At 37.3% G+C, this 14,925-nt stretch overlaps 1 protein-coding gene across 1 annotated transcript in view; it reads right to left on the reverse strand.

Moving 5' to 3' along the window:
* Positions 1–14,925, reverse strand: part of mef2d (myocyte enhancer factor 2d) — a 157,731-nt gene that overhangs the window by 2,743 nt on the left and 140,063 nt on the right. The window contains 3 exon segments of the mRNA XM_038292410.1: positions 4,756–4,806; positions 12,381–12,549; positions 12,959–13,076. Coding sequence (XP_038148338.1) covers positions 4,756–4,806; positions 12,381–12,549; positions 12,959–13,076 — 338 coding nt within the window.

Raw genomic sequence — 14,925 nt, forward strand, 5'->3', positions numbered from 1 at the left:
AGCTCCACAATGCAAACTGCTGACTGTCATCAACTCATCTTTCTGCTTTCTTTACTTCCAGCAAAGTGAACACTTGCATTTTAAGGATCATCTGTCATGTTCAGCTTCTCCTTTGTGTTAAAGTTAGGGAGCACAACTCTTAAAGCTTTCACTTCGTTATCAACTGCATCAGATTCTCCACAGTATTTGCATTTGTTTGTTAATCCGTCTCATACACTGGAAAAACGATCCAGAAGTAAGTAAAAATGTCATAAATTAAGTGTATTTACCCTTAATTTGAGTAGGTAAATGAGATAATTTGCCACTGGAATGAGTATTTTTATTCTTAAAATAAGATAATTAGTAAAAGGTACTTGAAATAAGACAATGCAATTGTGTTTTCTTATTTTAAATCTAAAGTGTCATGTTCCATTGGTAAAATGGAAAGGGTTTTATCTCTTTAACCAACTGACAGGAAGTGATTTCTGAAGTTCTGTCTTGTGCATAAAAGATATCTACAGATTCAGATAACTTATAACTTTTTGTAATTCTTAAATTGTTTACTGAGATCATAAATGTGAGTTTTTATTATAGAAAATAGATTCCAGGGCAAGTTTGTCACAGATATTCTAGATTTATAAACACAGATCCTTAAAAATGAATTTCTACCCATTTCAAATGTTCTACAAACAGTCCATGAGACATTTTACCATAATGTTGATAACATAGAGCATTAAATGACAGGGGAATTCATAGAAAAACAATGAAGATGGATTTGGAAACATGTAGAATCAACTTTGACCTTAACTGTATGAATTTTGGAGAACATTTCGCTAATCTAGACATTAATGGATGTGAATATTTTCCTGTTCTTCCCTGTAGTTTAGCTGAAGCCCAATGAGATCAGATAAAGAGGATCTGAAGTCAGGTTCTCCATCCTTTTACATGTTTTCTGATCAAACTGACTTTATTAAGCTACACTGATCTTTACTTCAGCTCTGCACAGATTTTCTGCTGCTCGTGAAAAGCTGCCATCGTCAGCCTTTATGCTGGGGATGGTGCGTTCAGGAACATGTGCAGCTTTAGTTTTCATCTGTATAAATGTTTGCATGCAGACCAAGTTACTCAAGTTGAGTCTCATCTGAGCAGAGGAGCTTCTTTTAAATGTTTCCCTAAAAAAGCTTTCTACAAATATAACTTCTTATATTGCCTGGTTCTGCTGGAGGTTTCTTCCTGTTAAAAGGGAGTTTTTCCTCTCCACTGTCGCTACAAGCATGCTTAGTGTGAGGGATTGTATTTGAGTCAATGAGTCAATGCAATCAACTGGTTTTCCTTAGATAGAAAACTTTAAATCAATTTGACTGGATGATCTGGTTGTAAAGTGCCTTGAGATGACGTGTTGTGAATTTGGCGCTATAGAAATAAACTGAATTTAATTTAATTGAATCACAAAATCCTCTTACTGCAATTTTTTTTATAGAATATGTATATTTTAAATGCATCACTAATAAATTATGAATATTTCAGTATGGATCTCTAGCCCATCCAGGCTAACCATGGACTCTTGCATTTTAAAACCAATTCTGTTCTTGTTCAGCCTCTCAGTTTAGGTCTTGGTATCCATGCAATATTGGATTGCGTTTCAATTAAATAGTAACCAGAAGTTATTAAGTTATTAAAAGTTTCAAATATAGTTTAACATCCCACCCCTGCTTTAAATGTCTGGTGTTTTGCTTACTGAACACAGACTTTATGCCAAAGTTTAATTGTTTTCTGTTTATTAAATGCTGCCATTTTGAAGAAGAACTGAATTTTATGCAGTTGTATCAGAGTAAAAGGAGATTATTATTTTTTTTATTAAAGACCCATGTGTAATTCTTCTTCTACTTCATTATAAGCCAAATTATTCTGTTCTATTACATAAAATCCCAATAAAATAGCCTGAAGTTTGTGATTAGTTTGAAAATGTGATAAGGTGAAATTTCCAGCTGGTTTATTGCTTAAAGGAAGCTAAAAAGAAGTTTTCCCAGAAGCGGCAGCTTTTCCCGAATCCATCAGCAGAACAATTTTTTATCTTTCGGGTTTCACTTCCACGACCCACAGAGGCCTCCCGTAAACTCAAGGAAGTGGCTTCGAGCTAAAATCAGCAATAGCACTCACAAGTTACGCTTTTGACCACCAAAGTTTCCGGATAAAAAAAAATCTGATTCTGCAAACATGTTTGACATCTGACATTTCTGAAAGCTGTTCTCTGATGGCGGCTTGAAGAAGAAGCGGCTTTGCTTTGATTAAACTCTCTCTGATGATAATTTCAGTTCACGTTTCACTAAGATGCTCGGGATAGAAGCGGCATGCCAAAAAGCTTTCCTGGGTGTCACCCGCCTCCTGTCGACCTGCCACGGCTCTTTGATCAGCCCCTCCACAGTCTCACTCAGCCTTCACCTCCTCCACTGGCTGCAGGCTAAGTCAGAGCTGTCACTGCGGCTGACGCCGCCTGTTGACGCTGCACTAAGTTTTGCATCCTTTGACGCTCAATACAAGATTTTTTTTCTATATTTTTGGGGGGGATTGGGCTCCTTCCATCTCTTCCTCTCCCACAGCGTGACACAGTAGATGTGAATTTGAAGCCCCCAATTACCACTTTTCGCCCCTTCGGGTGTGTTCTAATATGTCATATCAGGAGCCATCTGCAGCAATATATCTTGCACAATTACTAGCACACAGAGGGGACTTTAAGACAGCACTGCTCCAGGCAATCTGGGTCTGCTCTCACACTTTTCCTCTAACTGACACACACACACACGCTTACTGTCCTACATATAAATACAGCTTCTCTCTGAGCACACAAAGACACACAGCTGTGTGGCAGCGAGTTCGTCTCTTCCTGTGCCTACTTCATCAAACCGGCGCAAAGTGGCTCCGCCGCGTACAGGTAGATAGATGGGAGTGCCACTGGGGTGCCGATGCTGAGGCGAGTGAAAGAAATCGGTGGAGTCAGCAGACCAGTGACAGTGATGAAGGTGAGAGGGGCGACTATCCCCCCCCCACCCCCACCCAAACATTAACAGCACATTGAGCACAGCCAGAAGCAGAGAGGTGTGTTGAGCTGTTGTGGTTCCCAAAAGAGATGAGAGAAGAAAACTGATCCCTATGACCAAGAGATGATTTTTTTTTTATCTTAACTTATTTTTTAAAGATGATTTCATTTTTCAGGAACTACATAACCAAACCAGGATGTCCTGCTACGGAGGTTAAGATGCGATAAAGTACCTCTTCTTTGAAGTGGGGAAAAAAGGGGGAAATGCTGCATAAATAAAAGCATAAATGTTTGAAGATTTTCTTAAGTCAAAAATAAAAAAATAATTGTTACACTGGAAAAACGATCCAGAAATAATAAAAAATTTCTTAAATTGAGTGTATTTACTCTTAATTTAAGTAGGTAAAGGAGGTAGTTTGCCAAAAGAATGAGTATTTTTACTCTTAAAATAAGATAATTAGATAACATGCACTTGAAATAAGACAATGCAAATGTGTTTTCTAATTTTAAGTATAAATTGTCTTGTTCCATTGCCAAACTGTCTCTTTTACCTCCTGAATCCGAGAACAAATGCTCTTCTTTTAAGAAATAAATGACTTATCTACATAGATTTCCATTTTTTCCAGTGTAAAAATGAAATTGGAGTTAATAACAGCTAAATATGTGACTAGAAAGTTTGGAAGAATGTCTTAGTTTATCTCATCAGCAGTCAGGAGGATGGGAGGAAAGTTAAAGATAACATTTCCAAAGCTCAGTGCTAAACGATCAGGAGCAAAGAGTGACACAAAGTCTCCATGACAACCATTAGTTGCTAGAATTGTAGAAATTGCTGCCAATGAATTCTCCTGTGTGATTTTGAATGTTTAAAAAGTTTGAAGAAAGTCACTTTGGTGAACACATGAAGGTCCCTGATAATCAGGAAGAGTTTGGTAAGAGCAGTGGATGTCTTTGACTTCTTCCTCAACTTTAAAGTTTGAACATTAAGGTACTTTCTAAGTGTTACTAATCTAAAAACAACCAAAATAAAGGGGAAAAAATCATGAAAAGGGGGAAAATTAAGAATATATAAACTATTATGTTCCTTTAAGCTAACCTTCTTTTTTCATCTAAATAATAAATGTCTGGATTGCATCAAATTGTTATGTGTTCAAGCATTGGGCAGTATTTTTATGTTTGTATATTATAAAGGTGCAGGGATAAAGATTATTTTTGGGCTAACTGCTGATTTTCATCACCAAAGAGGCACCGTGACGCAGCATCAAGGAGGGATTACATTGAAAGAGTGCAGTCAGATTTTTATAATATTAACAAAAAAGGTGAGGTCAGTAATGATTCAAACTGCTTTTAGATCAAGAAGCTGCAGATCTTTGATCTACACTGCAAAAATAAAAAAAAGAAATGTTTTTCTTGAAATAAGGGTATTTTCCCTTCATTTGAGCAGGTAACACAACATTTTAAAGTGCATACTATTTAATTATCTTATCTTAGGGAGAAAAAAACATCTTCAGGTAACAGATCATCTTATTTACCTGCTCAAACTAAGGACAAATACACTTATTTTCAGACATTTTGTACTTATTTTTAGATAATTTAGCTCATTTTGAAATCAAATGAATCTGGTTTCAGTTGCAGTTTCACCCCAAAATGTCTCAAATCTTTAGCTAAGAACCCATCATGCAGATATGTTAGGAGAGAAACATGCTGTAAGCTGTATGCCTTGAGAGTAGAGAGTACAGTACCAGCAGAGGCCATCCTCTCTGCCCAAGAGAAAGTTGGACTGAGAAGCCAAGCTGTGGAGGGAGGTGGGGAAAAAAACACAGAAGACAAGCAATTTTAAGAAAGCTAATAACAGCAGGGAAACAGTGAGACGGAGGCCAGTCGTCAAATAAAAAGCCTTAACAGCTTTGTTACAGGTTGTTAGAGACAGAGCTGTGTACACTGTGTATGAAAGCTGGACAGTTATTCACATGCAGGACTTCTTTCCTTCACTGGTGTTTCTTGTTATTACATTGACATTCATTTTTCCATCAAAATATCCATATTTTTTCATATTAAAAAGGTAATAAGGCTCCTTCCTGGATTCCAATAACACTATTGGCTTGAAATTTGGATTTTAAAAGTATTTGACTGAACGCCCTATAAAGGGTTAAAGAATTTGTGATAAAACATCCTTTAGAGAAATCATTCAGATTGTGGATATGACTTTTAATTTTCTCATTCAACATGTATTTAGTTTTTTTTTTATTGAAGGTTGAACTTCTGTTGATCCGACCCTCAGCTTAGCCTTTAAAGACGATTTATTACTTGAACCAAATAAAAAAAGCCTTTCAGCACTTTGACGCTCATTCTGCTAATGTCTTTTTATTTAAGACACAGTTAGTAAGGAAGCTGAAGAGGGACAAGAATGACACTTTAAGGAATATGGATCATAAAAAAGCATTTCTGTGGCTGAGGGGGATTCTGAGAAAAGATGAAATACTAATCTCCTTTCCCCTTAAAGCCTTTTTTCATTATTCTTTATTTCAAACAATTTGCACTAAAACAGAGCAAATGCACTGGCTTACAATGTCCACACATTGCTTTCTAAAAAGTATTCACACCATTTAAGACAAATCAACACAAAGTAGCTCCTAACTGATCAATGTAATAATTGATTGATTCTTTTCTTTCTTTTTGGGTTAGAAGTCTAAAAGAGTTGATGCATAATTTATATCCTACCTAATTTACTCTTCCTCCCTTAAATAAAACCCAGTGCAAAAATAGCCTTTAGTTGTCTCGTTACCTTTTCAGTTGTCTGCACAGTAAAATACGGGTTTTTATTTGGTAAAAAGACGTTTAAAATTATTTGTGTTTCCTGTGTGGGCATCAGAGGTTCATTAGAGACAAGAAGGAATAAAAAAGGCCTTTGTAAAAAGGTTAAAAAATTATATTCCAAGTGATGATGAAATAGTTTGCTTGAATTATAACTGGAAGTTGGAATGAGATAGAATCTAAACGAGAATCAGACGATAAGACGAGAAAATCATCTTTCATTTGAGGTTTACATCAAATCAGACTATTTTACAAAGAAGAGCAAGAAAAGGTGTTCAATATTGAGATGTGTGACTGTTTCAGAGACATAGCCACAAAGATCTGGAGCTAAAATTGCCTTGAAAAGCTATTTTTTTTATATACTTCCTAAAGGTGAAGCACTTTGTGTCGGTCAGTTATAAATAATCTGAAGTAAAGAAATTGGAGGATTTTACAAGAATAAAAAAAAAGGTTTTACACCTGAATAGTCCCTGGATACTGTACAATACAGTCAGGTGTAAAACATGGGATACTGTAAGGCAGCCGGTTTTCAGGAAGAAGGTTAAGAAAGTTTATGTGTCTGCTGATTGATTTAAAGAGTGCTTTTGAAATCATTAATTTAAACGTTTTAAAAATAGTCTGGTGTAAAGAACCAAACCATGTCCGAAAGTGCTGGTCGTTTAATGCTAAAATCAGACCACAAGGTGCTAAAATAAGTTTAAAAACCCCTAAAATATCCTGATTTGAGATAGAGAACACCAGTGGCGGTTCTAGACCAAATGTACCAGGGGGCCAGGAGGGGGCCACTGTGTTTTCATGGGGGCCCAGAAAAACATGAAATAAAAAAACAGTACAGGGATTCAAATACATTAAAAGAGCTGCATGAAGTCACATTTCTATTCAATTTAGTTTAATTAAAATTCTATGTCTTATTAGGTGAATATACATTATTACATAATTTAGGAATTTTGTGTATTTTTGACTTAATTCAGGTTGAAATTGCCATTTTCTATAAAATCAGAATTATAAATATAGAAAAACTGATAAATTCAGCTGTAAAAATGATTGTATTTTTTTTTTAATTTGTTTAAAAAAAAAACATTTAGCAGATGAAAAAGCTGGATCCTAAGCTACCACCTTATTGTTTTTAAATAGTTAGTAAAACAGAATTTGTGAAGCAAAAAAATAAATAAATAAATAGATCCAAAAGACCATGTTGGTTCATCATTAGAATTTCTTTGAGTATTATGTCTTCAGTGCAGGGGCCAGGACATGATCTACAGGGGCACTGGCCCCCGTTGGGCCCTGTCTAGAACCCCCCATGGAGAACACTATATGGGATAAAAGCACATGTCTGCAGAACAGCAGAGAGACTGTAGAACTTTAATGGGAGTTCTGCAAGGAGGAAACATTTGCTTTGGACAGAAGAGAATAAAACTTGGGGAAAAAGGTAGGAGAAGATGGGCGCAAACTAAACAGCATTTTAGTAAAACACTTCCTCACCTATGCGAAGCACGGGGAAAGAAATATCATAGGGTTAAGAAGCTTTGCTGCAGCAGAACCATAAGATTTATAATATATTTAACCAAATACAACCTATGTTAAAAGGAAATAGGAAAAATAGGATATACAAAAAAAATAAAATCTAATTAAAAAGAAATCCAAAGCAGAACTTGAATTTCAAAGTGAAAAAAATCTTTTTGTTTACATCTTTCATCAAAGTTTTTCTTTTTGTTTAGCTTTAATTAATTCACATCATTTTATAGATAAAAAAAAATGTAGATTAATTGCCAACAGACACATTTCTGCAAGTATTTCTACATAAATGTAGAAGCTGGCCATGAGCGCTGCTCTGCAGGCGCTGGTTTACAGGCCGGGTCACTGATTAACGTTTAGATCGGGGAGTCGAGAGGAAGCTGAGATCAACAGGTGTACATTGAATTAACTAGGCCTGGATGAAGGGGACGGAAACGAGAGAAAAAAAAACGGAAGCAGTGGATGATTAAAAGGGGAAGGATGGGAGAAAATAAGATGACAGAAATAATTTCCTTGTGGCGCCTGCAGAGAGGAAAAGTGTATACGACAGCCGAGGCGAGGCTCGCAGCCAAGCCGTCAATCACCATTTGATTAGGAGGGCTTGTTTGCTGGCGATGAGGCCACGCTGCGAGGAATCAAAAACAAGGCAGAAACAGTCTGGGCTGCACAAGTGCCCACGTCTGCCCCTGCTGTCCCAGGACAGCACGATTTTCCGTGATGCTGTGAGAACCGTTTGGTGAGCTGGGAAAGATTCCCACATTTCTGTGCTGCTCCCTTGTTTTCAGTGACAGCGATTCTGTTATCCTGCTCCCACACTCGCACACACAAACGGCTCAGAGAGTCTGCCCAGTGCTGATTCTGGAGTCAAAGCAGCAGGAGCTGAATTGCTTCCACAATCAGCATCTGGCTGCATGATCATGGCTGGAAATATAAATCCTGTTTATTCTGGAAAACCGCGTCTGATTTCTGTGCTCGCATGTTTTGGCTATTTTAACACAGCAATTATTCAAAAGGAGAGAAGTTGGGCTCCTAGGTTGTTTTCTATGATTAATGAATATACATAATTCTTTTTCAAATGCTAATTTCGCACAAGAAGGTATTAGCTAATGAGGTAGCTTTCCAGAAAAATTTTTTTTAGGTTGAGATAAGTTGAGATGTTGCTTATTTAGATTTATTCATAAACAGGAGTTTTATTTAATACACAAATAAACTCATCAGGATGTGAATTAATTCTTGAACTCTGACCCATCCATAACCTTGCATTTGAACCTTTTTTTAACTCATGTTGTATTTCTTGTGTGAGTTATTCCTTCTAAAATATTACGTTTGTAACCTTTTAGAAGAGTAATGTTGATCTTTTTCTCCCAGTAATGATGTCTGACCTGAATAAAGCGTCTCCGGAAGCATGTCAGAAATGCAGGGATTTGCTCATTACTGAGACAACTTTACATGCATGTAAAAATAAACACCTCTTAACTCTGTGTTTAATGTCAAAAAATAAAGGAATGTGTTAATAATGAAAGTTTGTAGAGCGTGTATGTGATGCTTGCAGCCATATTGAGTTCTGAACAGCGACGTTTCAGGGATCATCATCTCAGGTGTTTGTTCTTTTTGTCACATTTCCAATAACAAAACCAGAATCATAATTGGAATGAACCCCATCTATCAACCAGCAGGGGGCAGCATCACTGCAGAAAGAGGTCAGGATTCATTAAAATGTCCAATAAAAATGTCAGTTTTTGCCGCATTTTCACTGATTAGCTTCCTGTTAGCTTAATACATGTTTACGTAGATTAATTCTGTTCGAAGTCTTTTAAGAAATAAAGAGAAAATTTTAAAACCGGTTCCAATCTTAACCTCTAAATTTCGCTCCAACTAGGGGTGTAAATCACATCCATCATGGCGATTCGATTCAGTGTCGATTTCCTGACCCAACGATTCGATTATTTTCGATACTCAAAAAACACCACGATACGATTCGATTCGATTAATTGGTTCTTTTTTTTTTTTCACCTTACAGGCTAGACAATTTTTCAAATTTGAAATAAATCAATGAAAGCTGTAATATCGTTATGCATTTTTTTTGAGAAACAACAGCAAATAACAGAAGTAGAAAAGCTGTTCTCCACCTATTCCTATTAAAACCTCATTCACTGAAAAATAATAATACCTGTGTTATAGATTCTGAAAGGCCTTGCATCAAAAAATACTGCACAAAATGCAATGAGTGCAATGCAATACCTCAGCTCCATTTTAAGGTAATTATTAATTAGTAATTATTAGGGGAGTAACTAAGTGAGGCCAAATAAACAAAAGCACAATTATTCATTTATTTGGGGTTCTTTTTCTTCACTGCATTAATGTATTGAAGCTAAAACTTTATTTTCTGTAGCTCTTAATGCTGCATCATGCTACGGCCATTATACTGCTACACAGTTTCTGTTATTAATTGCAAATTAAAAGTTCTGATGTTAAGGACAAAGCCAATGGGAGAAACACTGGGTATTGATGTGAGGTTGATGTTTGTCGCATTATTAAGCGAACGAAATGACTGCAGGCTGCGTTTTAGCATCTGAGACCAGCTGATCTGGTAGCAGAGGGATTTCTAACAGTCTGGTCTGCCGGTTCTTAATGTTCACATGACAATTTGACGTGTTCTGCTGAGCATGAGCTCGGGGGGGGCTTTGTTAACTATAAACTGTTGTTAAATTTCAAACCCCCCAAAGTCACTGCTGTAGACAGAAACAAACAACCTATTATCATATTTTCATAGAGCACTTTTGTTTGCAGTCAGGCAGAAGAATTAATTATTCTCCAGCCTTGTGTCTTTTTTTAAACTTATTTCTTTATCTGTATTGTTATCAGGAAGCTGTCTCTAAAATTAAATACAAGCTGAAACTATATGATTGTTCAAAAAGACTTTAAAACTCATTTCAAGCTTAAAAAAAGTGTTATTCAATCTGAACGCCAGCATAAAGTCCACAATGAAATATCCTTTTCCATACAGAAAATCAAATCCCCCTTTTATCTCCTTAACTGACTTTGACAGCTGAGCCACATCTACATCCTTTCTTTAGTTTCCCACCGTAGGAATCTGAGGCCCACATGTATCCCAACAGTTGGATCACGGGTCTGTCAGCGGAGAGTGACAGCTCTACGGCATAAAAATCAAAAATCTTAAAGCGATGCGTTGCGCCGCCGGCGCACAGCTGCACCCAGGTTCTGTTCTGAGGGCTGAAAGCAGCACCGAGAGACTCCTTTCACTCAACAGCCGAGCAAGCTGCTGTTTCTGACATAATGAAGCAGTTCCCTCTTTCTTCGTGACACTTTCAAAAAGCCTCAGATCTAAGCTTTAGGTGACAAAAAAAAAAAAAACTCTTGGAACAAACCTAATTATCCCATAATCTCGGAGGGCCAAAAAAAAAGAGTTCGTTCTCTCAGCTGCACTAAAAGAGCAACAGGCATCGCATTTGACACACAAACGCAAAGAAAAGACACTTTGATTCTGGCTTTGTGATGCATTTGCATCTCTTTTGGAAAATCTTCAGGTTATTTCTGTCTACCAGGCTGTTGTATGCTCCTAGTGAGTGAGGAGTGAATTCAGTTAAAAAGCAAGACTGAGCTGCTTCGCTCTTTAGGCTGATGAGTCCTTTAAAATCTGAGGTGCGTTATTGTTCTCCACATCATATGAGAGAAGACGAACGGAGCAATAAAAAGTCGACTCAGGGCGACCTGCAGTGTTGTACCCGATCCAGCATTCCATTCCTGACCTTGTTGCGTTTGCTGCATGTTATCCTTACATCTCTATCTGCCCGTTTGATGCCCGATCACTTTGAATAAAATCCTACAATAACTATAAATACAAAAACAAATTTTTCTTTATCTTTTTGTCTCATATTGATAAAATTCTCCACCTAAACTCCAGAAGAGCAGGCTGCCAATTAGCCTGATGACTTTAAAACTAAGTAATATTAAAATAAAAATATATATCTGGAAATTTATTAAAGTAATACTCTTATGACAAAAATAAAAATAGCATAAATCTGTGGCATAACTATCATTAAAAGTGATTTTTTTTCCCCGAACGTTTGGATATAACAGCTTTTAAAACGTCTAAAATATCAGTTTAAAAAAACTAAAACTAAAGTAATATCTTTAAAAACATCAACAAAATATCTGATGATTTTCTTTTCTTTATCTTTAATGGAAATAACCAGGAGACTAACTGATTGGACCATGGGCGGTTCTAGCCAGGGGACAAAAGGGGCCTGTGCCCCTCTAGAACTGGTCAAGGGCCTTGTTATGGCCCCTGGACTAAACTTAAACCTTGGACCAATTTCATTTCTTTTTCTTTTAAAGTTTAATGTTATTGATAGAAACCTTAAATTACACTTAGTCATATTTAGGATCAGGATCCCAGTTTTTATCTGCTTTATCTTAAGCTCTTTAGCTCAATTAATGAATTATTTCCCTGTTTTGTGTTTTATGAAGGAACCTTGGCCCTCCTGAAAATTTAGACCTAGAACCGCCACAGGAGAAGAAATAAGAAATATTAGATATCAGCTGTACAGTATGTTTACACCGGTTCAGCAGAAGGTTAATGAAAACTAAACTACATAGCTGAGGTCATCCTTCTCGGTTCCTCATATTCTGCAGGATAAAATCTACTAAAGCCAAAGATCAGACTCCTGCAGTGATTATAAACGGTCTAAACAACATGACGGTCCATTCTTCAGATTGTGTGCTGGATGGCACAGCTTCTAGCGTCTGCACCAGGAGTTAAATCAGACCAGAACCGCAAAGGGAGTAAGGAGGTGGGGGTATCTAGGTCACCACAAGATAAATGAACTACAGCTGGGGTGATGCCACAGCTTCGTATGGATGAGATGCTTTTAGAACATGTGCTGCAATTTTTTTTACTGAATCAGCTCAAGCGCGTTTGTGTAAAAGATCAGTGCGTGTGTGTTTGATGGGGGGGTGGGGTTAATCTGCGAGAATCAGTCTAACGAGCAGAAAACGTCACAGGTGTAAAACTTACACCAAGTTATTGAGTGATGCCAGTGTCAGTTGCTGTTGCTGCTGTTGATGCTGTTGTTGTTGCTGGGAGACGACCGGTTGCTGCTGCCAGGCGGCCATGTTGCCAGGCACCAGCCCTGGTGGTGTGAAAGTCTGAAGGGCTGTGAGATCCGCACTCGTCAGCTGGTACTCTGGGATTAGGGGAAGGAAGAAAAGACATTAAGAGAGAGAGAGAGGGTGAAGAGGGGATGGAGAGGAGGGGGATTGTTTTACATCATACAACTTTCTGGTGCATCAATATTAATCACTGCTAATCCATATTAATGTGGACCTTTGAAGTGGAATCATTCCAGAAGCTCTCACACAATGAACAAAGTGAATATTCATAGCCGTTTGTGGCAGCACACTGCAAGCTTTTCCTTCATGAGACTTAATAGATTTTTTTTTTCAGGAAATAATTGACTTTATTGTTTTTTTTCTTAAATTTTTCTCTTTTCCATGACTTTGAATTCAACCTCTGCTGGCAGTGATGTCCTCCCTGCCCTGATGGGATGCGGTTAAGGCTCACTGTGTCTGGCAGCGCCGCATTGAAGGACTCACCGGTGTTGTAGGCCGTCTGCATGCCGGGAAAGGGAGCCAGGAGGCTGGGTGTTGCCACAGAAACCACTGGAGTTGTGAGCGGCTGAGTCACCTGAGAGCTACCTAGCCGCTGAGCATTCTGGGAAGAGGAAAAAAATGGAGTAATAAAAGCAACATTAGTTCATTTTGACTGCGGGGGGAAAAGTTTTCCACTTAAATGCTTTTATAAAGCTACTGAAGTCTGAATGTTCTGCATGTCCTCTATGTGCAGAGAAGTTTAATTTACACTAAATTATTATTTCCTGTGGCAATTTTGCTCTGATGTAACTTCATGTGAGATGGAATCCAACATGCAAAGAGTCTGAAACATCTCTTTCTAAAAGCCTTTTTCTGGCAGTGATGTATGTTTTTTAAGACTTTTTCAGGTAAATTCAAGCTACCTTGTTAAAGTATTCATACCCTTTGAGCCTTTAGCCAGTTTTATGTTACAACCACTAACTTTAAAGGCTTTAAGGGCTTTTTTTGTGACAAACTAGCAAAGATTGATTCTGATCTGGAATTACATGATACATATTTCTTGTATTGTTCTACATCTGAAAGCCTTTGTTGCCTTCAGTCCATCTAAAGAAAAGTTATTGGAGCTGCAAATCGTATGGATTTATGAAAAAGTATGGAAATTTTTTTTTTTGATAATTATCTACCGTAATTTTCGGACTATTAGCCGCACCTGGATATAAACAGCAGGTTTTTTTATGTTTAATTACCATATGGTTCGTGCACAGAGAGGATTGTCGAGAAAGGGGCAACTGTTTGGGAAGCTCCTATTTATTATTTCTACCGGTAGGTCTGTTTTCCATAATGAGGGTGTCACACAAACTGTCTTGCGCTCGCAATGTCCATCTTTCTCGCAGTCGTTTTGTCTCGTACCACTCGCGGTAGAAGTCTGCTTCCGGAGGACCTCCGCATTCCCGCGCTCGCGGCTACCCTACTTGTGTGTTGAAGCAAATGTGACCTCAACATGGTGGATGGTAAAATCCATAGATTAGGTACCCTAGTGGCCTTTAGCTGTAAAAGTCCATAGATAAGCCGCATTGTTATATAAGCTGCAAGGTCGAAAAATGGGGGAAAAGTTGCGGCTTATAGTCCGAAAATTACAGTACTCAAAAATTTTTTAATTTTTAGCAAACCATCATTCTGTTACCCTGGCATAAGCTAGATTGATACGTGTTGCTCAATTTGAAATCTACACAGTATCCATCTGGAAAGCCTCAGGTAGAGATTTAGTACAAATCTTCGAACTTATTTGGTAAATCAAGCGGCACATGCAAAATGCTCCCAAATGCATCAGCAGTAGCAGTTTTGAGGCATCACTTTCTTGATAAGCAGAGTTAACGCTTAACATGCAAACATCTTAAAGAACGTGCAAATGCCTCCCATCCCATCCACAAAGGTAGAAATGGCATTCTATTGCCCTTAAAAAAAAAGAAATAAGGGATGTCCCAAGTAAAACCTGTTTCAGCTTTCCGCCACTGGTTCATACGTTGACATTTTACACGTCCCTTCAAGGCAAATGCATCTCCTGGCTTCTAGCAATACGTATTTTAGGAATCTTGTGACAATTCATCTTGCTTACAAGGTAGTCAGTCTAGTTTTGCAAAAAATAGCAATTAAAAAAGTATGGGATGATAATGTTTGTAGAAAACAACATTTGTTTCCGATCTAATGTATCTCTGTATGCATCTAACCTTTATTTAGAATGGTATGTCTCGTTGGAATAAAAACAGAGATCTGTAAACCTAATAACATACTAATAAATACAAATCAAGAAATAGATAATAGATAAAATAGATAAAAACACATTCTCTTGCACAAATTCAGAGCAACTCAATGAAAAAATGAAAGATTTTGCTAAATGCTGCAGTATATGTTTTGTATTTATCATAAAAAACACTAATTGGTTCTTTTTCATTTTAGCCCAAGTCATTAAG

Source organism: Cyprinodon tularosa, unplaced genomic scaffold (assembly GCF_016077235.1).
Source record: "Cyprinodon tularosa strain WSP-4 unplaced genomic scaffold, ASM1607723v1 ctg311, whole genome shotgun sequence".
NCBI classification, from domain to species: Eukaryota; Metazoa; Chordata; class Actinopteri; order Cyprinodontiformes; family Cyprinodontidae; genus Cyprinodon; species Cyprinodon tularosa.